General features: G+C 35.3%; 1 protein-coding gene across 8 annotated transcripts in view; it reads left to right on the forward strand.

Annotated features, from left to right (window-relative positions):
• LOC143240979 (uncharacterized) overlaps window positions 1-24,813 on the forward strand; it is a 97,545-nt gene that overhangs the window by 59,599 nt on the left and 13,133 nt on the right. Inside the window, exon 3 of one of the 8 annotated variants that reach the window (XM_076484339.1) lies at window positions 578-985. The exons of the other annotated variants lie outside the window; for them this stretch is intronic. Coding sequence (XP_076340454.1) covers window positions 578-816 — 239 coding nt within the window. The 3' untranslated portion in view covers window positions 817-985. Of the gene's footprint in view, window positions 1-577; window positions 986-24,813 lie in introns of those variants that run through there. 8 annotated transcript variants of the gene reach the window in all.

Below are 24,813 nucleotides of genomic sequence, written 5' to 3' on the forward strand. Positions count from 1 at the left end.
TCTCGTTTACACTTCGCACCCTCTTTTGTTTATTCTTTTTAAACAATTTCGCCTCCCGCTAGTACAGCGGTAAGTCTACGGATTTACAACGCTAAAATGAGGGGTTCGATTCCCCTCGGTGGGCTTAGCAGATAGCCCGATGTGGCTTTGCTATAAGAAAACACGCACACAATTTCACAAAGTTTTTTGTTGTTGTCGTTATTGTTTTTATTGCAAAATGAGTTATCTCGGCTGTACCCGCCACAGGTATCAAACCCTAAAATTGATAAAGTAATAAATTATTAGTTCATTAATACACCCATAAAACAGCCATTGCCCACTGCTTTATACTATTTACCTAGTTAAGCTAGTGAGAGATTTTTTGCTCAGATCGGGAGTGAAAAACTGGCCATAGTCTAATCAATATGAAACAATAACTTTAATGGGAGATTTTATAAAACCATAAGGTAAAGAAAACTCTAAAGTTTGATTTGAATAAAGGCTGTACTAGCTGAAACATTTGCTTGTGTATATATATACATATATATATATATATATATACAAAATGTATGGAATTGTAAATATTTACAATTTCCAGATCCTGGGCAGGGTTTGAAATGTGATGTCTTAATACGAAGTGCTGCATTGCCAGTTGAACTATTTAGTGTATCACTTCAGGACAGAGAGAGAGACGGAACAACGTCTATGTGGGAGGTGGATATATGTCCGTGTGGGCGGATTTATGAGCATAAGGATGTAATACGAAATTTTACCTTGAGCAATAGTTTGTTTAACAGTTCCGGTCTTTCTTTCTTTTTTTTAAATAAAACTAAATAACAAATTACTAGGACAAACCATTTACTTTAACGTTTCTTTAGTGTTAACTTGTACAAACAATAATGCAGATAATGCTTCACATTTTTCTTTTTGATCTCGTCCTTAATTTAATACGTTCCAATTACTTAAAACAATACTCTGCTAAAATAACCACATCATTGTTTAAAAGCCTAAAGATATATATATTATATCTTATCTCTTTAATTTCCTACCATTCCTCCACATAAAAATGGAAAATACATTTATTTCTTATGAAATATAATTTTCAACCAACTGTTTCAACAAACACAGGCTACGGTTGCTTTGGTCCAAGATTATATATGTAAAGGTTGAAGTATGCATATATGTTTATCTTTTGTTTTGTATTGTTTAATTAATTTTAATACCGGTAATGCATACCGTAGAAATGATAGAAGTTTACAACGAAACAGCTTTCATAAAATAGCTCTTGTCGTTTGTCCATTTAGTATAGTTCCTTTTAAATTCATGAACTAAAAGAAATGATCGTGTGTAATTGCATGTATAAGCTCAAGACTCGTGAAAGTTATTTGTCACCACAAGAAAAGCTGGCCCGACTGGCATGTGATTCTCTCACTTCAGTGACCTTTCCTGCATGTTGGAGGAAGTAGTTGTTTACACTGGGGCCTAGCTCCACTTTCCTTGCGTGGTTAGCCTTCTTATTTACATCTGTATTACACAGTCAGGCGATCAAAGGTTGAAAGAAGGCGATTAGAAAAGTCATGGGCATGTGTCAAGTTACAGTTGTACACAGGAAGCCAAAGCTCAATGTACAGTTGTTATCATATTCCCTAACCTGGCCAATTACTGAAAGGGAAGAAGAATATATAACGTATTCTTCATTCACTTTGAAAAGTTACCACAGCTGATGACTGGTGGGAAGAAAAGGTCTTCATTCCGTGAAGTTTAGTGGAATCGTGGATGGTATAGATAAAACTCATTAACATCATCATTACTGCTGAAGTGATGACATCAAACTGAGCATGTCATCTATTTGATATCATCTCTTTGATATTGTTTTCTGTCCAATTTGACAATAAAGCTCATTGTTATAATTTATTCTGTTTTCTGAATATCCTTCATACGTTTATAGTTATCATAATTTTATAGATAAAGATGTCTGATAACATGTAAAAACGTCAATTCAGAATTGAAATCAATGTATATCACGTATGGCATTTCTGCAGGAAAACAAAACAAAAACATTTAGAAGTTCTTTGATAATAGAATACTCTAAAAAGCAGTACGTTATATACTGAATCTCGTTCCTTAATCTGTATGTACAAATATTTCCAAAATCATCATTTCCAACTTTAAAATTACACAAAACTTACTTTTATCCTCACCAGAACCCTTCCAAAATACTTAAAACTGGCATTTTCAATCACAAAATGACAAGAAATAGACTCTGAACTTTACCACAGTCCTTCCACAACACTTAAAATTGCTGTTACCAAAACTGGCATTTCCACCCATAAAATGGCAAGCAAATGACACAGCTTTATAAGATCTTGCCAAAATCCATTATAAATAATTACTAGAGTGAAAACTAGGAATTCTGGCATTCGAATGAAGGTAAGTTAGATTGTGAAAGTATTTACTTAGCACACAGTTCATGGGTTCGAGTCCTCCGAGATCTCAGTTTTTCATTTCTTCAGCAAAGTTTTTGAATTCGCAGAACAATAGGCCACCATGAGAATCCACTTAAAGCGACATTATTATTCTCTTTGATAAAACAGAGATACCCTAAAGAGGCATTATTATTCCCTTTGATAAAATAGAAGTACCCTAAAGAATTATTATTATTCTCTTTGATAAAACAGAAATACCTTAAAGAGACATTATTATTCTCTTTGATAAAACAGAAGTACCCTAAAGAGACATTATTATTCTCTTTGATAAAACAGAAGTACCCTAATGAGACATTATTATTCCCTTTGATAATAGAGAAGCCTCTTGTTAGAACATATTAACTGTTATCTCACAACGAATACTTAGAATCCACAGTTATCAAGAACTGTATCCTTTTTTAATTTTATCAAATTACAATAAAATTATTCTCGTTTATAAATTAAATCATAATATGTCGATTTCTGCTTTGCTACTCATAGTTTGAAAGACATTGTATACAATAAAAGATAGCAAAGGCAAATACAAATCCATGTTTCAAAGTATATTGCGAATATATTCTGGGTAGTAACGTATGTATTATTTAGATTCTATCAATTATAATTTTGACGCTAAGACACAGTCAGTTTCTTTAAAAAAAATACTTTTTCAATGGAGACCCTCAGCCATGAAAGTTAAATGATATTTTCAACATGAACAGCATTTCATGCACACACAGATTAAATGACCAGCTGAGAAACTCTTATGGCTTGATTTTAAGTATATATGTTCCTAATTTTAAAGTAGAGACTAGAAGGAAGATAGCCATTCAGTATCATTAGTTACTACAATGGGTTTAGTCTTTTTGACTACAGAATGTCACTGACTGTCAATTTTATAATGTGTTTACAGACAAGCGTATGGAGCATGTTCAACGATATCGTGGCTCAAACTTTGGACGTTTTGATCTTCACTCAGCACTCTAACCACCAGACCACGTCTGGTCGAGGCTTAGATTAAAGAATCCAAAACTTTAATAATCACATTCATTACATGATTCATTTTTTAAAGCTTCATCTAAATTTGACTATTTCCCTCTTTTTAAAGGCAGTAGTTATGAATAGAAGTGTTAACCTAAAACTTGACAGTGAGTTCTTGTTTCCTTAAATAGCCTTACACTTATACAAACTCTTCAGTATTTGGTAAGATGTCAAACTAAGATAAAGTGTGGAATGATATAATATCCAAACTCCAACAAACTTGCATTACTAGCTTAAAAAATAATACTGTGACGTACCTTCGTTCAAACATATGTCTTAATATAGTTTGTTTTTAAAATATATATATTCAAGAAATATAATGTTATATACGTCATCATAGATGGTTAGCATGGACGGGTGGTTATGGTGATGGACGTGTAATCTGAGGGTCGCGGGTTCGAATTCCTGTTAAATAAAACATGCTGTGGGGGCGTTATAATGCGACGGTAAATCCCTTGGTAAAAGTTGAGTTGTGATGACTGCCTTTCCTCTAGTTTTGCTCTGCTAAATTATGGAGGGGCTAGCGCAGATAGTCCTCGTGTAGCTTTGCGCGAAATTAAACAAACATATACTTCAAAATATGTACGACAGGAAATGAGGTTCAAGATACACAATATATAGGTAAATTTTGACCTCAAGATACATTCCACGATAATAAAGAACTACATCCAGATATCGATATATCACAAATGTGAATTTCCACCTCAAATAACATCACGAATATTAATTTGTTATACACACCATGTGTATATCAATTTAACTTGAAAAGTATTTCAGCGCTCATATGCGGCTCATTGAAATATCGCTTTTAGATATAGTGATCGTATAACCAGCATCTAAAATAATAAGATATTTGTTATACCGAAATATGAGCATTAAAAAACAAAACGTAATGTAAAATATTTTGTCTACCAACTTCAAGATAGTAGATGCTAATACGTGTAGTCCAAAGCGATGTTTATCACTGTCATTAGAATAAGTTCTCTGTAATTTTAAACTGTTTTTTTTCTCATAAACAATAACACTTATTGTAATCGAAGTTGAAAATTGATATATTTGCTTTGATGTTTTATCACAAGCTGTTTTTTTTTAAGTAAGTGGTGAGAAATTTCTATTTGGAGGAAAAAAGGTCTTTTTTTTTTAACCGAACATCATAGGAGTAAGGTCATCTGTCGAAACAGTTACTTAGAAATTGAAAAAGTGCATTAGACATCATTCAAAGTGATAAAGTTTAAGGTCTATGGATGCATTATATAACTTGTTTGTTTATTTTCCTTTTACCTAAATAGTAATGGACCCAATTCCAAGCTGTGTATGGCCTTCGTGTCAATTTCTCCAAGGCATACGACGCTCACATTGTCTACATACATAAAAAATAAAAACACTGGGCAGATGTAGTGTTTCGTCAGTTTATCTTGGATATGTAAAGACTTCTTAACAAGACTGCTTTTTGTCCATCAGTACATTCTTCCATATAGTCGAGTGCCACAGTAAATATGCTTTAATAAACCTTAAATATATATATAGACATATATTAATTAAATAGTGACAGCAGATTCCAAGATACTTGTGTATATCACTTTCTCTTAGATCATCTATGTCGTATTCTCTTTAAATATGGACAAGTGAGCATTCATGTGTACATGAAACGCAACTTATTTGTGGCTTCTACGAGTTGAGGAAATTTGAATGAAAGGAAAAACAGATAATACTCTTTATTGTCCATCTGTCAGCTTGTAGAAGCGATCGTTTTTTCATTGTACTCTGTTACTATACGTCTTTTCTTCCTTCATTATTTTTATTAATCCATAGGTATTCTGATCAATGTGCTCTTTGTTTTTTGTTTTTTTTTTAATTTCGCGTAAACCTACTCAAGGGCTATCTGCGCTAGCCGTCCTTAATTTAGCAGTGCAAGGCTGAAGGAAAGGCAGCTAATCATCACCACCAACCGCCAACTCTTGGACTACTCTTTTACCAACGAATAGTGGAATTGACCGTAACATCATAACGACCTCACGACTGAAAGGGCAAGCATGTTTGGTGCGATGGGGATTCGAACCCGCAACCCTCGGATTGCGAGTCGAGTGCCTTAACCACCTGGCCATGCCGGGCCCAATCTGTTCTTATCAGAAACATTTTATGTTGGGCGTGTCTTATTATAAGTCAGTTAGATCTAATATCCACCCATTGTCTTGTCTCATAAACAGGTTAATTATTTAACTTTTATTCATTCAGCTATCCGTTCTTCTGTTTACCTCTATAAATATTTATTAGATTTCGAGTCTTTACTCTTTTTTTTATACATTTGCTATTTCACATATTACAAAAAGAAGAAAACATGTCACCTGGTACCCATCAAAGCGATGTTTGGCGGTTATGTAGATAAAGGTAAATGTGAGTTGCACACGGTCGGGTTAAAGAGGTAAAAGGCTCATCCCTACCCGCTGGTGAGGATACGGGTTCCTGGGAAAGTTTTAAAATTTAACTCTGCGTTTGTACGTAATCTATAAAAAAGTAACCATACGAACGGCACAAAGTATTGTAAAAATTTACATTTTGATATATCATGGTTCGAATCTTGAGCTTTCCTATCCGTAGCTTGGTACCCTAATCAAATCCATCTCTACCAGGAAAATGAATTTAAAATGTACATACGTCAAATCCAAACCAAACATGATTCATTAATTAAAAAAGGGATGGAATTTATATATGTAAGACATAATTAATCTATGATGACAAATACAGTGTGAAAAATAAAAATATAAATTATTTCATTAGCTAAATTTCTCGTCGATCTTCCTCAGTTTGCTTCGTGAACTGCTTATTGAGATAACTTTTAATTTTTAGTTTTTATTTTTCAGAGTTATCGAGTTCCTTCACCCATTGTCAGACTACACAAAAGCCTTTAAAAGCAATAAAAATACTCCCACTTTACAACTGAAGAAACGTTCTAGTTTTGATTAGATAATAGTTTGACTAGATGCCTTATCTGTAGTCTTACACTGCTAAATTAGGGACAGCTATGCACAGGCAACCCCTGTGCAAATTTTTGCAAATTTTTTGAACAAACTTTTTTCGTGGATAAACGTGTATGTCTGTTTGACTGTGGGTGCGTCATTTTATCATTTAGCTTATTTTGTTACATTATAAAAGAAGTTTTATCGTAGAATTTTAATTCCATCACACCGAACATGCTCGCCTTTCCAGCAGTGGGTGCGTTATAATGTTACGTTTAATTCCACTATTCGTTGGTAAAAGAATAGCGTAAGAGTTGGCGGTGGGTGGTGATGACTAGTTGCCTTCCCTCTAATTTTATACTGCTAAATTAGGGAACGACTAGCGCAGACAGCCCTCGTTTAGCTTTGCGCGAAATTCAAAAAACAAAAAAACAAGAATTCTAATTTCGTTTCATTATTATTAGACACCAAATCATAATTATATAGCTCATTTCATAAAATTTTCTACTTCAACATTTCTTTCAATACCCATACGAATAAAAATCTATCATTTGATCACTTAAGCAAACCTTTTATTAAATCATTGTCAATATTAATTTGAACAGTTAATAAACGGCGACAAAATTTCCCAAAAATAAACGCACGTAGCACAACCAAGTGGTTTAATCGTATTTTTTTCTGGGCGTCATCTGCTGTGATACTCGAAAGTAAGATGACAGACATCTCTAGATTTTAAATGGTGGTTTGGAATTTTTAGTTACGTACCCTTTATAATCTCTATACAAAATTGGTTTCTTTAACGCACATTTTGATAATAGGGTTTTTCAAAAGCAGATGTAACTACCAATTATTTGGACAGTTTATGGACTTTTTTTTTTCGTCCATCGTAGTCTAATTGATATAAACTGTGTTGACGAGGGTTCGTTATAATCAACATTAACATCTTCTGCGTCTATCACTAAAATACTTAAGGGTAGAAAGCTTCAGTGTTTTTAGAGTTATCATTTCCTTTAAAACAGATAATTACTCAACAAGCAGAGTCCGGAGAACTGTTAATAACCTGTCGTTTAAGTCACGCGAGTTGCTAGAGAGGCGGATCTCTAGTTCTATTTTTTGTAATTCATCTTTCTTTGCCTGAGAAGATAGAGTTCCTAAGAGGGTATGCTTTATTTCAATAATATGCTGCTGATTGCTACATGTCTTTATAATTGTTTACGAAAAATCGTGTAAGTTTATAACGAAACATGATTACCTACTAGTAACTGACAGCAGATTTTAGTATGTCACAATCCACAGCTAGCGGTTTTAGTACAGGTCATTATATATCGACAGGGGTTTTAGTGTAGGTCATAATGCACTGTTAACAGTTCTTACTGAGGTCGCAAGAGATTGATAGCAGTTTTAGTCCAGAATGACAGAGATATTAGTAAAGATCAACGGATGAGACATTGAGGTTAGTGTTAGTACAGGTCACCAACCATTGATAGGGAGTTTAGTAAAGGTCGCAAGATATTATATTACCAGGTACAGATCACAAAACACCAATAGTATATTTCAGTATGGTCATAATAGATTGAAAGTCGTTTTCGTCCAGATCATCAGACGCTGAAAAGATGGTGGTACTGGCCACCAGACATTGACGGAAGTTTTAATATAGGTCAGAAAATGTTGAAAAATATGTTAGTAAAGTTCTCCTGACAAGATATTTACAGATGTTTCATGACAGAACACCGGCCTTTGACGCGGATTTTTATACCGGACAAAAGACACTAACAGTCGCTTTAGTATGTGTCACAATATATTGCCAACAGTTATTGATGTCCATCACAAGAAACTATCAACAACTATTAATACAGGTCGCAATGTACCACCAACAGTTTTTAGTGCAGGTCACAAGACACTACCAGCAAGTTTCAGTACAGGTTACCAGACATTGTCAAGGGTTTTAGTACGAGACATTAACAGAACATAGTCTTTAATCAGTTAGTTTAAGAATGTTCAACGTGATCGGTGTTTTATGTACACATGAACAAATTAGTCAGGCCAGATACCATCTGAATAAGGTATTAAAGTTCCTAATTTTAATTTTAATTTACTGACTAGAGAAAAGGTAACCAGTCAGTAGCTTCCACACCTACGAGGCCTATGTCGGAGTCTTTTAAACTGATTGGATTTAAATGTTACTCTTATAATGTTACCAAGCTGAAAATGTGAGGGGAGGGGGGACTATATCGTTGCGTGATTCCAGAAAACTTCAGATTCTTAGTCTGAAACGTTAGTTATTAGTACACGCACAACCAGCAGTTGAGGACTTTTTACTATATTATTGTTTTAATAGTTAAAGAAAACAGAATATTTGGGTATATTTCAGACCTTTATTTGAAATCAACTGGCAAGTTGGAGCTTTCACGTGAAATCACTATTTGTGTTATCTTAGTTTTTGTTCTATTAATAAGTTACTCTGTATTGCATAAAAAATAGGCCAGTATTTGGAGCTTAATGTAAATTCGGTTTATAAAAATAATGGTTTATCTTGTTCAGGACTCAAGGTTCAGACACAAACAACTCTAATTTACAACTCTTTACTACCATCATCTCAACACCGTAGCACAGCTGACAGCTACTTTTATACATGCATTTACAAGTGGAAGCGTTGAACATATTCATCAGTATATTACGGTTTCGAGCCTTAGACCTTATGATCTGTAGTCTGGTACGTTAGCCACTACGAGTGGAGTTATCGGTCTTGTGATAAGTTACTTGAGAGCTGAAGATCTGCCTATTGTTAGTTTGAACATATGATTCAGAAGTATCCGAACATCACGCCTAACGCACAAACCATTGATTTGTACCTTTACTAGAAACTACATGATTGTTTTAAAAATAGTTTAAGCAGTTTAATTCTAGGGGCAGAAGAGAAGATTATGATAAAAGTTATTGAAGTATTAATATATAGTATAAAATGTTCCTGACAGCTCGACATAGCCGTGTAATTAATTATTGCTTGGTTAATCAACTGTGTTCGGTTTACACTTATTGATAATGTTACGATGGTCTGGTTTGAATATGCTCATGTATAAATCGTTAAACGCTTGTTATATGTACAGTACCATTTACATTAAAGCTCAAATTCAGACCAGTCTGGTGATGAGTTGATAGAGACAAATGATCACCAGAATTTGTAACTTGAATATATATGTATAATAAAATCATTCTGCTATAACACAGTATTAGGTGTCACCACTTAGCCATAGAAGCTGCATTAGTAAGACGTTTAAACACGCTAGATGGTGTCATATACAACGGCAACTTTGTTATCTTTATGTGTCGGTCAATGTTCGAATACTTCTCAATTTTTAAACTGTAAATTTAATAACATTATGTTTATGAAGCCATACAGAAGACAAAAGTCGCTAGAACCAGCTACGATATAACAGTATAGTAAAAAATTAAAAAATGTAATCCAATAACGGTATAACAGTAGGATGAAAGATTAAAATATAATCCAATAACGGTATAACAGTGAGGTGGAAGATTAAAATGTAATCCAATACCGGTATTACAGTGAGGCGGAAGATTAAAATGTAATCCAATAACGGTGTAAGAGTGAGGTGGAAGATTAAAATGTAATCCAATACCGGTAAAAAGTGAGGTGGAAGATTAAAATGTAATCCAATACCGGTATAACAGTGAGGTGGAAGATTAAAATGTAATCCAATAACGGGATAACAGCAGGGTAAAAGATTAAAATGTGAATCAATAACAGGGATACTAGTAGGGTAAAAGATAATTTAAAACCACAAACTGTATAGTAACAGAGTAACATATCAAAAATATATATAAATTCATAACAGTATATCATTATGGTAAGGCCCGGTATGGCCAGGTGGTTAAGGCACTCGACTCGCAATCCGACGGTCGCGGGCTCGAATCCCCGTGACGCCAAACATGGTCGTACTTTCAGCCGTGAGGGCGTTATAATGCTACGGTCAATCTCACTATTCGTTGGTAAAAGAGTAGCCCAAGAGTTGGCGCTGGGTGGTGATGACTAGCTGCCTTCCCTCTAGTCTTACATTGCTAAATTAGGGACGGCTAACGCAGATAGCCCTCGAGAAGCTTTGCGCGAAATTAACAAAAAATCATTATGGATAGTCCAAAAATTTATCAAACATTTTAATAGAACATTCGGGCAAAATCCACCATAAAAGCAGACTCATTTTTAAAATAACATTCAGAATCTTCCTTTTCAATAGCTAAGGCCATCCAAATGTTGATAGTAAGTAAAGTAGATGATTTTAAGATTGTAGAAAAACTGAAACAAATTGTTTATTTATTCATATCATTATTATTATTGTTTCGCAAGCCTGCTCCCCCATTGGCTCAGCGGTATGTCTGCGGACGTACAACGCTAAAATGTGAGTTTTGATACCCGTATGGGCAAAGTACAGATAGCCCATTGTGTAGCTTTGTGCTTAATTCAAAACAACAACTTCGCAAGCCTACCGCGCAATAGCCCTCGTGTAACTTTGCGAGAAATTCAAAAACAAACGAACATTATGGTGAAGGATGAGCACGTAAATTAGTAAATGTATACCGATAGGATGAAAGATGAAAATGTAAACTTATAACAGTAGCACGAAAATCAAAACGTAAACTAACAAGGTTCCCAAACTTTACCAACCGACGGACCCACTTCAACTTCTTTACTGTATTGGTGGATCATCTCCCGTTAAAAGTAGTTTTTATCGTGTGTAACTTATGTATTATATGTGTATTTTATTACTTTAAAGCTTGATTCTAGTTTTAAGAGAAGAACAATGAAAAGAAATTTAAAAATGGAAAATTAAAAAAATATCTTGTGACATATTTTAATGTAAACAATCCTGCGGGTTTTTGTGGTCAATGTCTAACGATGCGGCTCCACTTTTATCTTTTTTCTATACTTCGATTTTATGTGTCAATTGAACTGTTTTTGTTTTCTTTGCGATCAACAGGCAACAGTGCCAAGTGCACAATGAATTTGCATAAATTAATTCATGTTAATTAGAATTATTAATTTGGGATTATATATATATATATTACTATATTAGTTGTATAATGTTTTATCATTTTATTTTATTCACTACTCTTTCAGTAAATGGTAATTTTATAAATTTGATGTATTACTTCGGACCCTCTTAATTACTACCATGGATCCCCAGAAGGTCGCAGATCACAGCTTGGAGACTTTTGTAATATACCATTAAGGTGAAAGATCAAACTGTTAAATTAATATTGTTATATCATCAGGACGATATGTCAGAATGTAAACTAACAACGGTATACCATTAAGACAAAAGGTCAAAATGTAAACTAACAACAGTACGAGGACTGTTAAAAAAATACGCGGACTGACGTCATAAAACAAAATGTACTTTATTTAGAAGTTACAGGTCTGGAACCCCTTCAAAGTACTCTTCTCCCCAACGCACACACTTATCCCAACGGTGTTTCCACTTGTCGAAAAAGTCCTGGTACGCTTCTTTTGTAATGTCCTCCAGCTCCTTCGTCGCATTTGCCTTAATCTCGGGAATCGTCTCAAATCTTCTTCCTTTCAAGGGTCTTTTGAGTTTGGGGAACAAGAAAAAATTGCAAGGAGCAAGGTCAGGTGAGTAGGGGGGTGGGGAAGAACAGAGATTAAGTGTTTGGCCAAAAACTCACGAATTCTGAGTATAAAATTTCGCAGCAACGCGGTGCATCTTCAATTTTTCGGTCAAAATCTCGTAACAAGATCCAACTGATATCCCACACTCTGCAGCAATCTCCCTGACAGTCAGACGTCGATTTGCCCGCACCAGGGTGTTGATTTTGTCGACGTGTGGGACGTCAGTTGACGTGAAAGGACGTCCAGGACGCTCATCATCTTCAATGGACTGTCGACCATTCTTATAACGTTCATGCCACTTGAAACATGCCGTACGCTTCATAGCAACATCGCCGTAAGCCGTGTTAAGCATAGCAAAAGTTTCAGTCGCAGATTTTCCAAGTTTAACACAAAATTTCACAGCAAGTCGTTGCTCCTTCAAGTCATTCATTCTGAAATCCGCCAAACAAAAAAATCGCACTTCACTTAAAACCGCGTAGCTAATACACAAATAAAGATATCTGCAATCGGGAAATGGCGTCGTAATCAGCTGATATGTGCGAACCTAGCGACACTAAGCGGATTCCCCTGGAACTAACTGGAGCCGCGCAATTCAAACAGTCCACGAATTTTTTAACAGACCTCGTACATCAGTAGGATGAGAGAAGAAATGTTAATGAACGAATTGTTATTGGTTATAATAACAATCTGATTTTGAAACTTTGCAGGTAAGTGACTAATTTTAAATCATGTGAACATACTAAAGTGAGAAAACTGGATCATACAAAATTATAGTTTCAATGTAAACTGTAAACGAAATCAAAACATAAAGTAGCATAGTTTTCTAAGACGTTCTGTACTTAATTATGCATAAGATGCTATGCTAACCCTGCTATATTTTTAACACTACAACATCAGCCTAGAACTTTATGGATTTTGAAGAACTATAAAAGTGTGCAATAACAGCGTTTCAACCACTCGGTATTCGTCTTATCCAATATTGACGTTGACGACTTGTTTTGCTCAATTAACAATACTTCAGGCCGGCTGGAAAAAAACGAACATATTGTCTTATTACGAATATTAATTAATTATAAAATGCTCCGCCAGCTTCTAGAAAGTGTTCACTCCATACCAGCCAATTTTATTCATCTGTGTTTATTTATAGATCTTAGCAATGCTGACGTCAGCATAGGTTTTCTACTTATATTTCAACGTATTTTTATATTTTTTATTTAAAAACTGTCACAGTATTTTGCTTGCAGGTGACGTATGAGGCAACGATTTAATGTTACTCCATACCTATCCAAAAACTAATTCACTTAAAAAACAATATAACAAAAAATTAAGGCAAAGAAATTAACAGTTCAAAATTTAGGAAAGAATGTGGTTGAACAAGAGAAATCAGAGAGATTGTTTACCCCTATATCAGTCACTCCTTTTCGAGATCACATGCGTTTGTATTGAATAACATTTAATTTCATTTTCGAAAACTCAGGAACTCCGTTTTAGATTCAGATGGATCAACGATCCGGAACGTTGTTTTGTAGTGTGAAGAGGAGTCTCAACCTTGATGTTACCACGAAATTTGGTACAAATCCGATCACACTTTACCAAGGAAATGTCCTATCGCCTTAAAAAGATACAGAATCCTGATCCGAGCCTAATTTGCAGAGAACTGTCCAGCACTGACTCCCCATCTTGTGTAAAATGTTCAGATACATAAGTATATTCATTTTTGAGATACGCACGCGAAAACACAGACAGATAGACACACTCGAGGGGGGCTCGGCATGGCCAGGTGGTTGAGGCGCTCGATTCACAATCTGAGGGTCGCGAATTCCCGTCACACCAAACATACTCGCCTTTTTTAGCCGTGGGTGCGCTTTAATGTTACGGTCAATTTCACTATTTGTTGGATGGTGGTGGATGGTGGCAACTTGCTGCCTTGTCTCTAGTCTTATACTGCTAAATTAGGGGCGGCTGGCGCAGATAGTCCCCTTGTAGTTTTGCGCGAAATTTGAAAACAAACAAACATCGACAGACAGACACACTCATGAATCTGCTTGAAATACCCTCGTCTCCGGGTATGAGGCGAGAATAATAATTCATCAATTGATTATTAGATGTCCTAGTAGTAAATCAAATATAAGTTAAAAATAGAAGTCGGTTTGTTAAATAATCATGATACAAGAGCACTTTAGAATAACCAACTGGTAGTGGATCATATTGAAGATCGAAGGGATTAACGTTTGACAAATAATAGAGAACATACTGGAGTTACATTAACAAATAAGTGTTCTCATTGTGAATTACATGTAATGGTTGAGAGAAGCAATAGGAAATCATCCTGGACGGAGAACATGATTTGATACCCAAATTTTCTAGTAATGTCGTAGCTGCAGGACAAGGTTTGTTTACTTTGGTGTATTTAAATATTCTAGTATTGCTGTGGACGAAGCACATGATTTGGTATTTAAATGTTCTAGTAATGTTGTGGACACTGGATATGGTTTAATGCACAAATGTGTTAGTGATGTCATGGACACAGTACGAGGTTTGATGCTAAAAAATAATCGGTGTTTGTTTAATTTTACTGATATCACATGTGAAATATGAACATGAGGTAAGGCGAAGACAAACATGCTGTTAAAGAAATTCGTCACACTTAAACTTACTGTCTTTACACTATAGTGTTCAAGTAATTAACGATGCGATTTATTTTTGTTTAGCAACAAAAGTGTAATATGGAAAGCAAATACCGACTTTTGACTGGATATAAAACACCGCTGTTTAATTGTATGAGTGTAATATATTTGAAAACCGGTTTATATTCTTTGTGAAAATGTAACTTAAACACCTCTCCGAATTAAAGTGTTTGAACCAGTAACCAGTACATAATATCAATAATGACGTATGTGAAGGAAACTTGAACAATGACAATGGAAATGAAATCAAAATTACAAATTAGCTCAATGTGGTTATGTTAAGAAATTACAAGACTTATGAGAGTTATGTTAAGCATAAGGGTACACAATAAGCAATCTGTGTTCTGCATACCGTCGGTAACGAAACCAGAATTTTAGCGTTTTAAACCTTCACACTTAACGCTGGTGCGTGTGTGTGTTTTCTTTTGCAAAGCCACAACGGGCTATCTGCTGAGTCCACCGAGGGGAATCGAACCCCTGATTTTAGCGTTGTAAGTCCGTAGACTGACCGTTGTATCAGCGGGAGACACCCCCAGGGGAAAAGCTCAAGTTTGCCTTTGTTTGTTTGTTTGTTTTTGTTAGGCGCAAAGGTACTCCAAGGGCTATCTTTCCTTTGCCAGTTGCGGGTGTCAGACCTATCACTGAGCCACCTGGAGGCGGTATAAAGAAACATTACTGGATAAGGGAGAGCACGAGAGCAAAAACATGTTCTGATAAAATGAAAATGGTGTAAATGAGCACGGCACATAGCTAGAAAAATAGTAGATGTGGATGAAAGGAAGCGCTACGTCAGCTAGTTGAAAAGAAGCGAAATACAGGAAGAGAAATGCAGAGGTAAATGGACGAACTAGTAGAATATTTAGTTGTGACAAGGTCGAGAAAAGTGCAGGGAAAGGAACGGTGAAAGGATATTCAAAGGGAACCCATTACCCAACTAATTGAATATAACAAGTAAAAAATAAGAAACTTAGATTACCAAGTAACAAACTTGTGTAGTTTGCGTATAATTACAAAACGTGATTCAGCTGTTGTTGTTGTAATTCAGTCAAAGAATGTTTGGTTTTTGGTCCCTTAATGTCATATTTTAGATAAATCATGTTTGTCTCATGACTCCAAAGGTCGTATATATTCCGATCGATAAATCTATTCACTAGTTGAGAAAACGTGCTGTTAGGTAATACCCTATAAACTGCTCATCATATGATTGGGTAAGCAAACAACGGGAATCTGATATACAGAACTTATATAAAGAACGGTGAAGATTCAATTGCGGTTGCCACTTTCAGTACAAATACATATAAAGTTGGACAAAACATGAACTTAAACAATAAAAATCACTCAATACTACTACTTTCTTTTTTTAAAGTTACACTTTATCAATCAGGTTTAGGTCTGGCAAGTCCTGATGGTTAGGGTACTTGACTTAGAGTTCGAAACCCGTCACTGAATATGTTTGTCTTTTCAATCGTGGGAGCGTTATAATGTTACTGTCAATTCTTTACACAAGGGTTGAATTGTTTTTGTCAATTTTTGTTGTTTTGTGGAGATAATTACAAGAATACATAATGAAATCACCGTACTGCATTCTGCGATTATTATTTATGTTTATGATAACATTGTTTTTAATAAATACACTATTACTGTTTGTTTGTTTTGGAATTTCGCACAAAGCTACTCGAGGGCTATCTGTGCTAGCCGTCCCTAATTTAGCAGTGTAAGACTAGAGGGAAGGCAGCTAGTCATCACCACCCACCGCCAACTCTTGGGCTACTCTTTTACCAACGAATAGTGGGATTGACCGTCACATTATACACCCCCACGGCTGGGAGGGCGAGCATGTTTTAGCGCGACGCGGGCGCGAACCCGCGACCCTCGGATTGCGAGTCGCACGCCTTACGCGCTTGGCCATGCCAGGCCTAACATTATTACTACTTCTTAAATTTACACTTGATCATTGATGCTTAGGTCTGGCATGGCCTGTTGGTTAGGGTTCTTGATTCGCGAGTTCGAATGCCTTCACTGATTATGTTCGTTTATTTCAATCGTAGGAGTGTTATAATGTGACAGTCAATACCCTTTTTCCTTGGTAATAAAGTATCCCCCGATTTGGCGGTGGGTAGTGTTGGCTAACTGCCTTCTCTCTCGTCTATCACTTCTAACTTACGAACGGTGAGCGCAGATATCCCTCGTGTAGCGTTGTCCGAAATTCAACAAGCAAATTATTCATAATTGTCGTTCTGATTAGCTTAATAGCATCATAGTGTAGGATGTGTAAGTTGCTGAACCGTTTTCTGTGACTGTTTTTTTTTTCACCTCGTTTCAATATGTTAAAATATTCAACTTGTAAGTTTTGTGAGCATTCCATTTAAAGTATGTAGAAATGTTGATGTACTTGCGTGATTTGCATATAGCATTTATTAGTCACAAACACGTGCGCACCTTGTAAAAATATGTGGTTTAACGTTACTCAAGAATACAGGAAACTAGGTCTATGCATTGGGTCAGTAAATTCGATATGTTTATTGGAGGGCTTTAACTGCGACCATCTTGCTATAATCTGTCAGTAACACTAACCACCACTTTAGGCGGGTGTATTCAATCCGTTAAAACTTTGAAAATTGATATGTTCGAGCGTTCTTGATTGACAGTGTTACTAAATACACTAAATATAAAGATGTTTATCGTAGATTTCTAGTTTAATAAGAGAATGAAATGTTTTTAACTAGAATAACTTCATCAGAGCCTGTTATTTTTCCATTAAGTATAAAGTTACGTAATGAGCTATTTATGCTATACCCACTGAGGGATATCGAACCTCATAATTTTGCAATGCAACAATGGGCGCCCACAGAAATATTTTCAAGGGGGCAAAACAGGTATGTAGGGGATCAGCTTTTACAATATTCAACATGTGAAAATAATATGCGTTAATGTGCTTAAACGCAATCACAAATTTACAGTTTTAATAAAAATTTACTAAAAATACTTCGTTTAACTACGGTGTTAAGTTTCCATCGTAATATGTGTAGATTTTTGTGATGTATAAGGTGAGACAAATTACCCCTTCCTGAAAGTGCTCATGGTTGTAAATCTGTAAACTTATCGCTGGCCTGCAGGGAAACATTATGGTATAATTATCGAGACTTAAAATACCAATCGGGAATTAAAATACCAATTGTTGTCCTTTTTCAATTACTACAATTCTCATAGACCTGTTTTGGGATTTGTTTTACAGTTTAACACAGGTTGAATTGTTTTACGATTTTTGTCGTTTTGTGAGTTAAATATAAGAATGCATCCTCTGTCTTCTGTCTGCGATTGTTATTTATGTTTGTGATGAATTTATTTTTAAATCGGGCTTCTGCATTTTGCTTCTGTTTGTTTAAAACCTCTTGTTGTACAAACTGTTATTTAGAAGGTGCTAGGCATGCATACTTTAACAAATCACAATGATTCAACATTCAAGTTATTTCCAGACATGTTTACAAGATGTCTCGTTTTTAAACAGCTGCAGTCGTTATTTTAAGTATACTCTTTAGCTACATGTACTGCTTACATGTATACAGCAATGTGCAGAAAGTTATACACATATTCCAAAGCAATAATGATCGTTATAGATATTTATTTGTGTTTGAATTTCTCGTATTTGAAGATAATGGTAAATAACGCCACCAGGGTATAAGCACTCTCGCCCCTTCCCCCCCTCTTCATGTCAGGTTTTTCAGTTGATTCACACATTAAGTTAGCAACTGGACAATAAATCCATGTCAGATGATACAGGAATGCTACTGACAACCTTGAATCACTGCTCATATTAAACATATTATCTGCCACAACCCCTTGATAAATACATGGAAATGCATAAGTGAAAAAATATACCGATAATCTTCGACACTTATCCTTGGACTTGTTTGTTGCAGGTACTTAGAAAAAAAGTGAATAATCTTGAGAAAGAATGTCGTAGCTCGAGAGAAAAGAGGGTGTTTAGAAAGTTCCTATCGAAAACTACCAGTGTTTAAAGTGTTATTTATATGGATGTGCAGATGAGCCCACAAATGTGCTCGTTGTATTGTAGTATTTAGAACTATGTACTGCCATACCCATTCTCTTATTCTAGTTTGAGGTACACAACAAAACCGAACATTACAAGTTTCATTAATAAACGCTTCCTTTCCTTTAGTCATCATACCAGCTTTTGTTGTTTTTTTTGCTTTAAAAATTATATAATTAATTTAAAGATTTTAAGTCAGAAATTTAGATTTTCACATCATTTTTTTAGTGTCACCTACTCTCTAATTCTAGAAGTTACTGTCATTGTGTCATACGTTACAGTCTTTCACCACAACGATATTAGTCGTTTTATTTAGGCACAAGTCGCAAGCACTGATGTGGCCTAATGTGAGTAAAATTCAAGAAGCTGAAACCAAAGTTCAAGAATACTGCAACATATTTAAAAGACCTCTATCCAAACAGATCAAGGTTAAAGTTCGAAATCGAAATCTTAGAGACAATTCTAGATAGTAAACCAGTCAATACCTTTAATTTCAAAAGACTAACATCCCACAGTTGAAAGTGCAATGCGCGCTCACTCTTGATCACTTATGATTATTCTTGATGCATAAATATGTCTCTACAAATTTTTTTAATAACGAGAGTTGAGAATACTTTAGTATTCTAGAAACAAAACAGAAGGGGGAAAGATCTCATACGCATGTTTTCATTTAAATAAAGTTAATGCCTCGTGATATTTCTTGTGAAACTTTATAAAGTTGGATTATAAATTTTGGATCACACATCTTTATTGCTTGATTTATGAGAGCATATCTGTAATAATTCAATTTTTACGTGTCCGTGGATCAAACCCAGTTTCTCACACACGGTAAGAGACAGCCCTCTACCACCTGCGTTAAATAATTAGCCTCTTTACCTACTGATAGTAAGGTGAATTTTTTAACAATTCAGTTCACTGGCTACCAAAAATTTATCAATACTCTATTTAAATGGGTAAACAAGCAACAAAACGCAGAAAACCTATAAGAGATAATTGTAAATGCCTGTAACTTCCTGATGATTGTTCAAAAACAATATTTATTCAATGCCTTTATACCTGCTGTCAGAGCGCTATATGTGACTGTCATGTTTAGAATATATAAGCTGATATAAAACTTCTGCTATTTATTAACGTTTCATTGAAAAACTAGACTTGTTGAAAAGGGTGTTACTACTTCTGTTAACAACTAAGCGTTGGTAATAAAATTGCAGTACTGATTGTACTTGCAGGTTATCCAGTTCAATATTAGTGAGAATGTTATTAACTTAAATGAATTTCGTATTTTATTTCACTTTCAAGATGGTAATTGAATTGCTCAAAATAAGAGGTTATTTTCATTTCAAACCGTGAGTTGTCACGCATCCTCATGTCTTGCAGTAAACGCAAGAATAGATCATAAGAAAAGTTTTAACATTACAAATTCTAACGATAACAAAAAACAGTTTGTTATTTCTGCTTACGAGTTGCATATCCATGAGACAAAAATTGTTTAAACTTTCCAATCAGTTTAGATGAATAGAGAGTTCTTTCTAGAACTACCTGAAGTTTATGATGTGAACTTTTTTTTTACTTTCCACCTATTTCCGTCTGGGTAAAACTCCCAACCACTTAGATAACTGAACTTACAAACTTACCTCATTTAAAGTTTTTAATATTGTTTTCTTATTTTTCCGATGGTCATAGAAGATGAAAACAACTTGACGAGTGGTGTTTTAGAATCACTGATCTCACTCACTAACTATGTTAGAGCGCCCCCGGTGTCACAGTGGTATGTCTGCGGACTTACAACGATAGAAACCGGGTTTCGATACTCGCGGTGAGCAGAGAACGGGTAGCCCTTTGTGTAGCTTTGTGCTAAGTTAGAAAAATAACAATAACAATACTTATTTACTTGCTTCTTTGACAATACCTTGGACTTATCATTCATTACTAGATGGCCTGGCATGGCCAAGTGGTTAAGGCACTCGACTCGTTATTCGAGGGTCGCGGGTTTGAATCCCCGTCACACCAAACATGCTCGCACTTTCAGCCGTGGGGACGTTATAACGTTACTGTCAATTCCTCTATTCGTTGATAGAAGAGAAGCCCAAGAGTTAGTAGTAGACGATGATGACTAGCCTTCCCTCTAGTCTTAGGGAGAGCTAGCGCAGATACCCCTCGCATAGCTTTTTCAAACAAAACAAACCAAAATCATTACCAGATAATCTCGTGTTTCTAGTATCATTAAACGTTTTGGATGTATTTGTTGTTAAGTAAGAAACTACAGAATGGGATGTTTGTGCTGTGCCCAATACAGGTCTCGAAACTTCGTGTTTAGCTTCATAAGCCGACAGACTTACCGCTGAGTCACTGGGATGTAGCTTGTGGGTTGTAATTTATATATGTATTTTTGTTTTGTTTGTTTGTTTTGAATTTCGCACAAAGCTACACGACGGCTATCTGTGCTAGCCGTCCCTAATTTAGCAGTGTAAAACTAGAGGGAAAGCAGCTAACCATCACCATCTACTGCTAACTCTTGGGCTACTCTTCTACCAACGAATAGTGGAATTGACCATCACACTATACGCCCCCACGGCTGAAAGGGCAAGCATGTTTGGTGCGACAGGGATTCAAACTCACAACCCTCAGATTATGAGTCGAGCGCCTTAACCATCTGGCTATGCCGGCCCCAACATAGTTAATTCAACGTGCAGAACATGAGCTCGGCTAAACAAATATAGCGTTTTCGGTATCATTAACATGATTGAGTGTACTGAACTTTGCATTTTTATTTCAGCGAATAACCCAAAACGATAGAAAAAATGTCCATACTATATGAAACTAAACAACCTTTTCCTATTTGAAGAATTTTCAATACTATTCATTACCCAATATTTCATCTTATGACTTCTTCAGAAGAATATTATATATAAAATAACGTAAAACGTTAGGATAAAACAGGTTCAAAGTCTTTGCAAATGTTCGGTACCAAAATCATACAGAAAAATTGATGTTTAATTAAAGAAATATATGGGTGGTGGTATTTAAGTTTTCTAGACACATATAAACGGACCTGAATGCAATACCCTCTTCCCCCATCCTCTGAAGAGTAGGGTAATCATTCCGAACCTAATGTAATAAAAGTTGATTAATATTTGAAAAGTAAATTTAATGGAGATTGATACATCATGTTAGATGTAGGTGTTGTAGTGCAGAACATAGAATAATGCAAACACTACATCAAAGTTTAGCCATGTTTTATAAAAGACAAGAATTACGTGTGATTGGTATGCTTTAGAAATACTTTAAGGGATGAAACAGATGAAAAACAATGCGCCTTACAGCATACCTAAGAAAATAGAAGATGGGGAACCGATATGGCATTATACAGCCAGAAAGCCACTGATAGCATCAGTAAATGAATTTTTTTGTACCTTCTGTAAGGCATCTGCTATCTACATAAAGAATAAGGCGCTGTTGATGAAACCCATAAGATCTTGTGGCAAAACTTTGGGATTGTCACCTGGTGCTCTCATTTTAACTTCGTTTCAAAGTTGTGTATCATTGGCTAGCGGTGTAATTAGTAAACTTTGAAAAAACAGTTTTGGTTATTACTTTACAGGGAAGACTATATCTGAAACAAATACCAGTGAATCATAATCGATTTCAAAAACAGAGCAGTCTGAATGAAACTAATATCAGTGAAACATATCTAATGTCAAAAACAGAGTAGCCTATCAAAAACAAATACCAGTGAAACATAATTGGAGTCAAAAACAGAGCAACCTGTTTACAACAAATAACAGTAAAACATAATCGATGTCAAAAATAGAGCAGTACTTTCTCATTCAAAAACACGGTGCTTTTTCCATTACAAATACGATATTTTTTCTATTATCAATACAGTGCCTTTTCCAATACAAACGATGTACTTCCTCCATTACAAATAGGGTTTTTCAGGAAGTTTGATATTCGTCAAGAAAATTAGTTTCAACAGATGAGAAGGGTTTGACCAATTATTGAGACTCAAACTATTATCAGAAGAATCCTCCGACGCCGTTTGGGTTAAATGTGGCTCATTAATTAGTGTGTCCATCCCTGAAGCTGAGAATAATTGGCTCGTGTTCTTTACCCGCCAAAACAAAATTCATGCTCAACACCTTGGATATTTTACAAAGTAACCGTTAACTCCTATTATTCTGTGTAACAAGACTAGCTTGACAGTTGGTGGTGGATGGTGTTGACTTAACTGCATTCCCTCTATACTATCAGTTCAAGGTTACGGATGGCTAACGCAGATAGACCTCGAGTACCAGTGCGTGAAATCCAATATTTCCTTGGAGCAGACTCCCAGTGGTAACAATCCCAATAAAAGATCTGATATCAAAATTTCGTCATAAATCATTAGAATCAGAAAGAATTAACGAGATCAAAATTATTTAAAATTCAAGGGCTTTGAAAACTGCAAACTCACTTATAAAAAGTGTATTATTCAAATAATAGGTGTCATGAATTATGAATGGTATCCAGGAATCTATCGGCTTTTTGAACACATTTTTATGAGCTACGTATGAACTTAACTGTTTCTGGATCAAAAACACGCGAGTCACATAAAAACTAAACAAAAATATTGCTAAATTGTAATTAGTTCCGCTAACTACTGCTGGATCACTTATGCATTTTACAAATGAAATGAGTGATTTCGTCTCTTTTGTGTGTTTTTTTTTCATTTCTTTATCCTGAGTGTCGTTTCTTTGTTTTCGAATTTCGCGCAAAACTACATGAGGGCTATCTGCGCTAACCGTCCCTAAGTTATCAGTGTAAGACTAGAGGGAAGGCAGCTAGTCATCACCACCCACCGCCAACTCTTGGGCTACTCTTTTACCAACGAACAGTGGGATTGATTGTCACATTATAACGCCCCTACGGCTGAAAGAGCGAGAATGTTTGGTGTGACGGGGATTCGAATCTGCGACCCTCCAATGAGAAGTCTAGCGCCCCTAACCACCTGGCCAAACGGGCCCTGAATGTCGTAATAGGAATAAAACAATCAAAATGATTTCCCAATATAATTCAATGTGTAGACCCCATAGGCAGTAAACGGTATGGAAACAAGTCGGTAGTTTGAGGTTTAACAATGCTTTGGTATATATATATTTTTAATAACGTTAGAGCCGTTCATTGATATTTTTCAAATATTTCACTAATGTTACAATGTTTCAACATAATTTAAAACAACAATTTGTGTTTTTGAGATAATTAAAGGTAGTAAAAGCACTCGTATATAGCTTCAAATAACACAGGATGAGTTAATCAACGACTTACCATTACTGGAACATTTGGTCAAATTATCTTCATTTTAACATATCAGTTATACTCATAAGAATTCCCCACGTGTACGTAACTAAAAAGTAAATTACAGATGATTATTATCATTAATGTCATTTTTTTATCTCCATTTATTCAAAACATTGTAAGCTAAACAGCTGTCAAGAAGACACACATAATTAAAACATTTTACTTGAAAGCATTTCTTTCTGGATTTTTTTTCAGGTTTATTTGTCAAAATAAGGGTTAAAGGGTATCACAGTTATGAATGCTCTTCTCAGACATGTCGCTCTTACTCATTAAATTACTAAAGTTTTCCTTCTCGTTTAGACGTAGGCGTCAGGGTTCTGGGTTAACATTATGTAAATATCTTATACTGTTTTTAATCGAGTCAGTTTGAAAAAACAATTAGTTAAACACCTAGTTTTCTTTATTTAATAATCCCCATTCTCTGTTAAAGTTTTTATAGGTTTTAACAGTTCATCTTAGATCGTTTAATGAGATAATGTAGAAGTTTGTTAGGGCCGGGGCTTGCTGGGATTCAGACTTTGAATCTGAGGGTCTATGGTGTGCACTCCTTTGCTGAAAAAATTAAAGACTGCTCCGAACTTTAGAGCTGCGAGTGCGTTTTAAACGTGATAGTTATCTCTCACTGTTCGCTTAAAAGAGCCAAAGAGTAGGTAGA

Source organism: Tachypleus tridentatus, chromosome 13 (genome assembly GCF_004210375.1).
Source record: "Tachypleus tridentatus isolate NWPU-2018 chromosome 13, ASM421037v1, whole genome shotgun sequence".
Taxonomy (NCBI): Eukaryota; Metazoa; Arthropoda; class Merostomata; order Xiphosura; family Limulidae; genus Tachypleus; species Tachypleus tridentatus.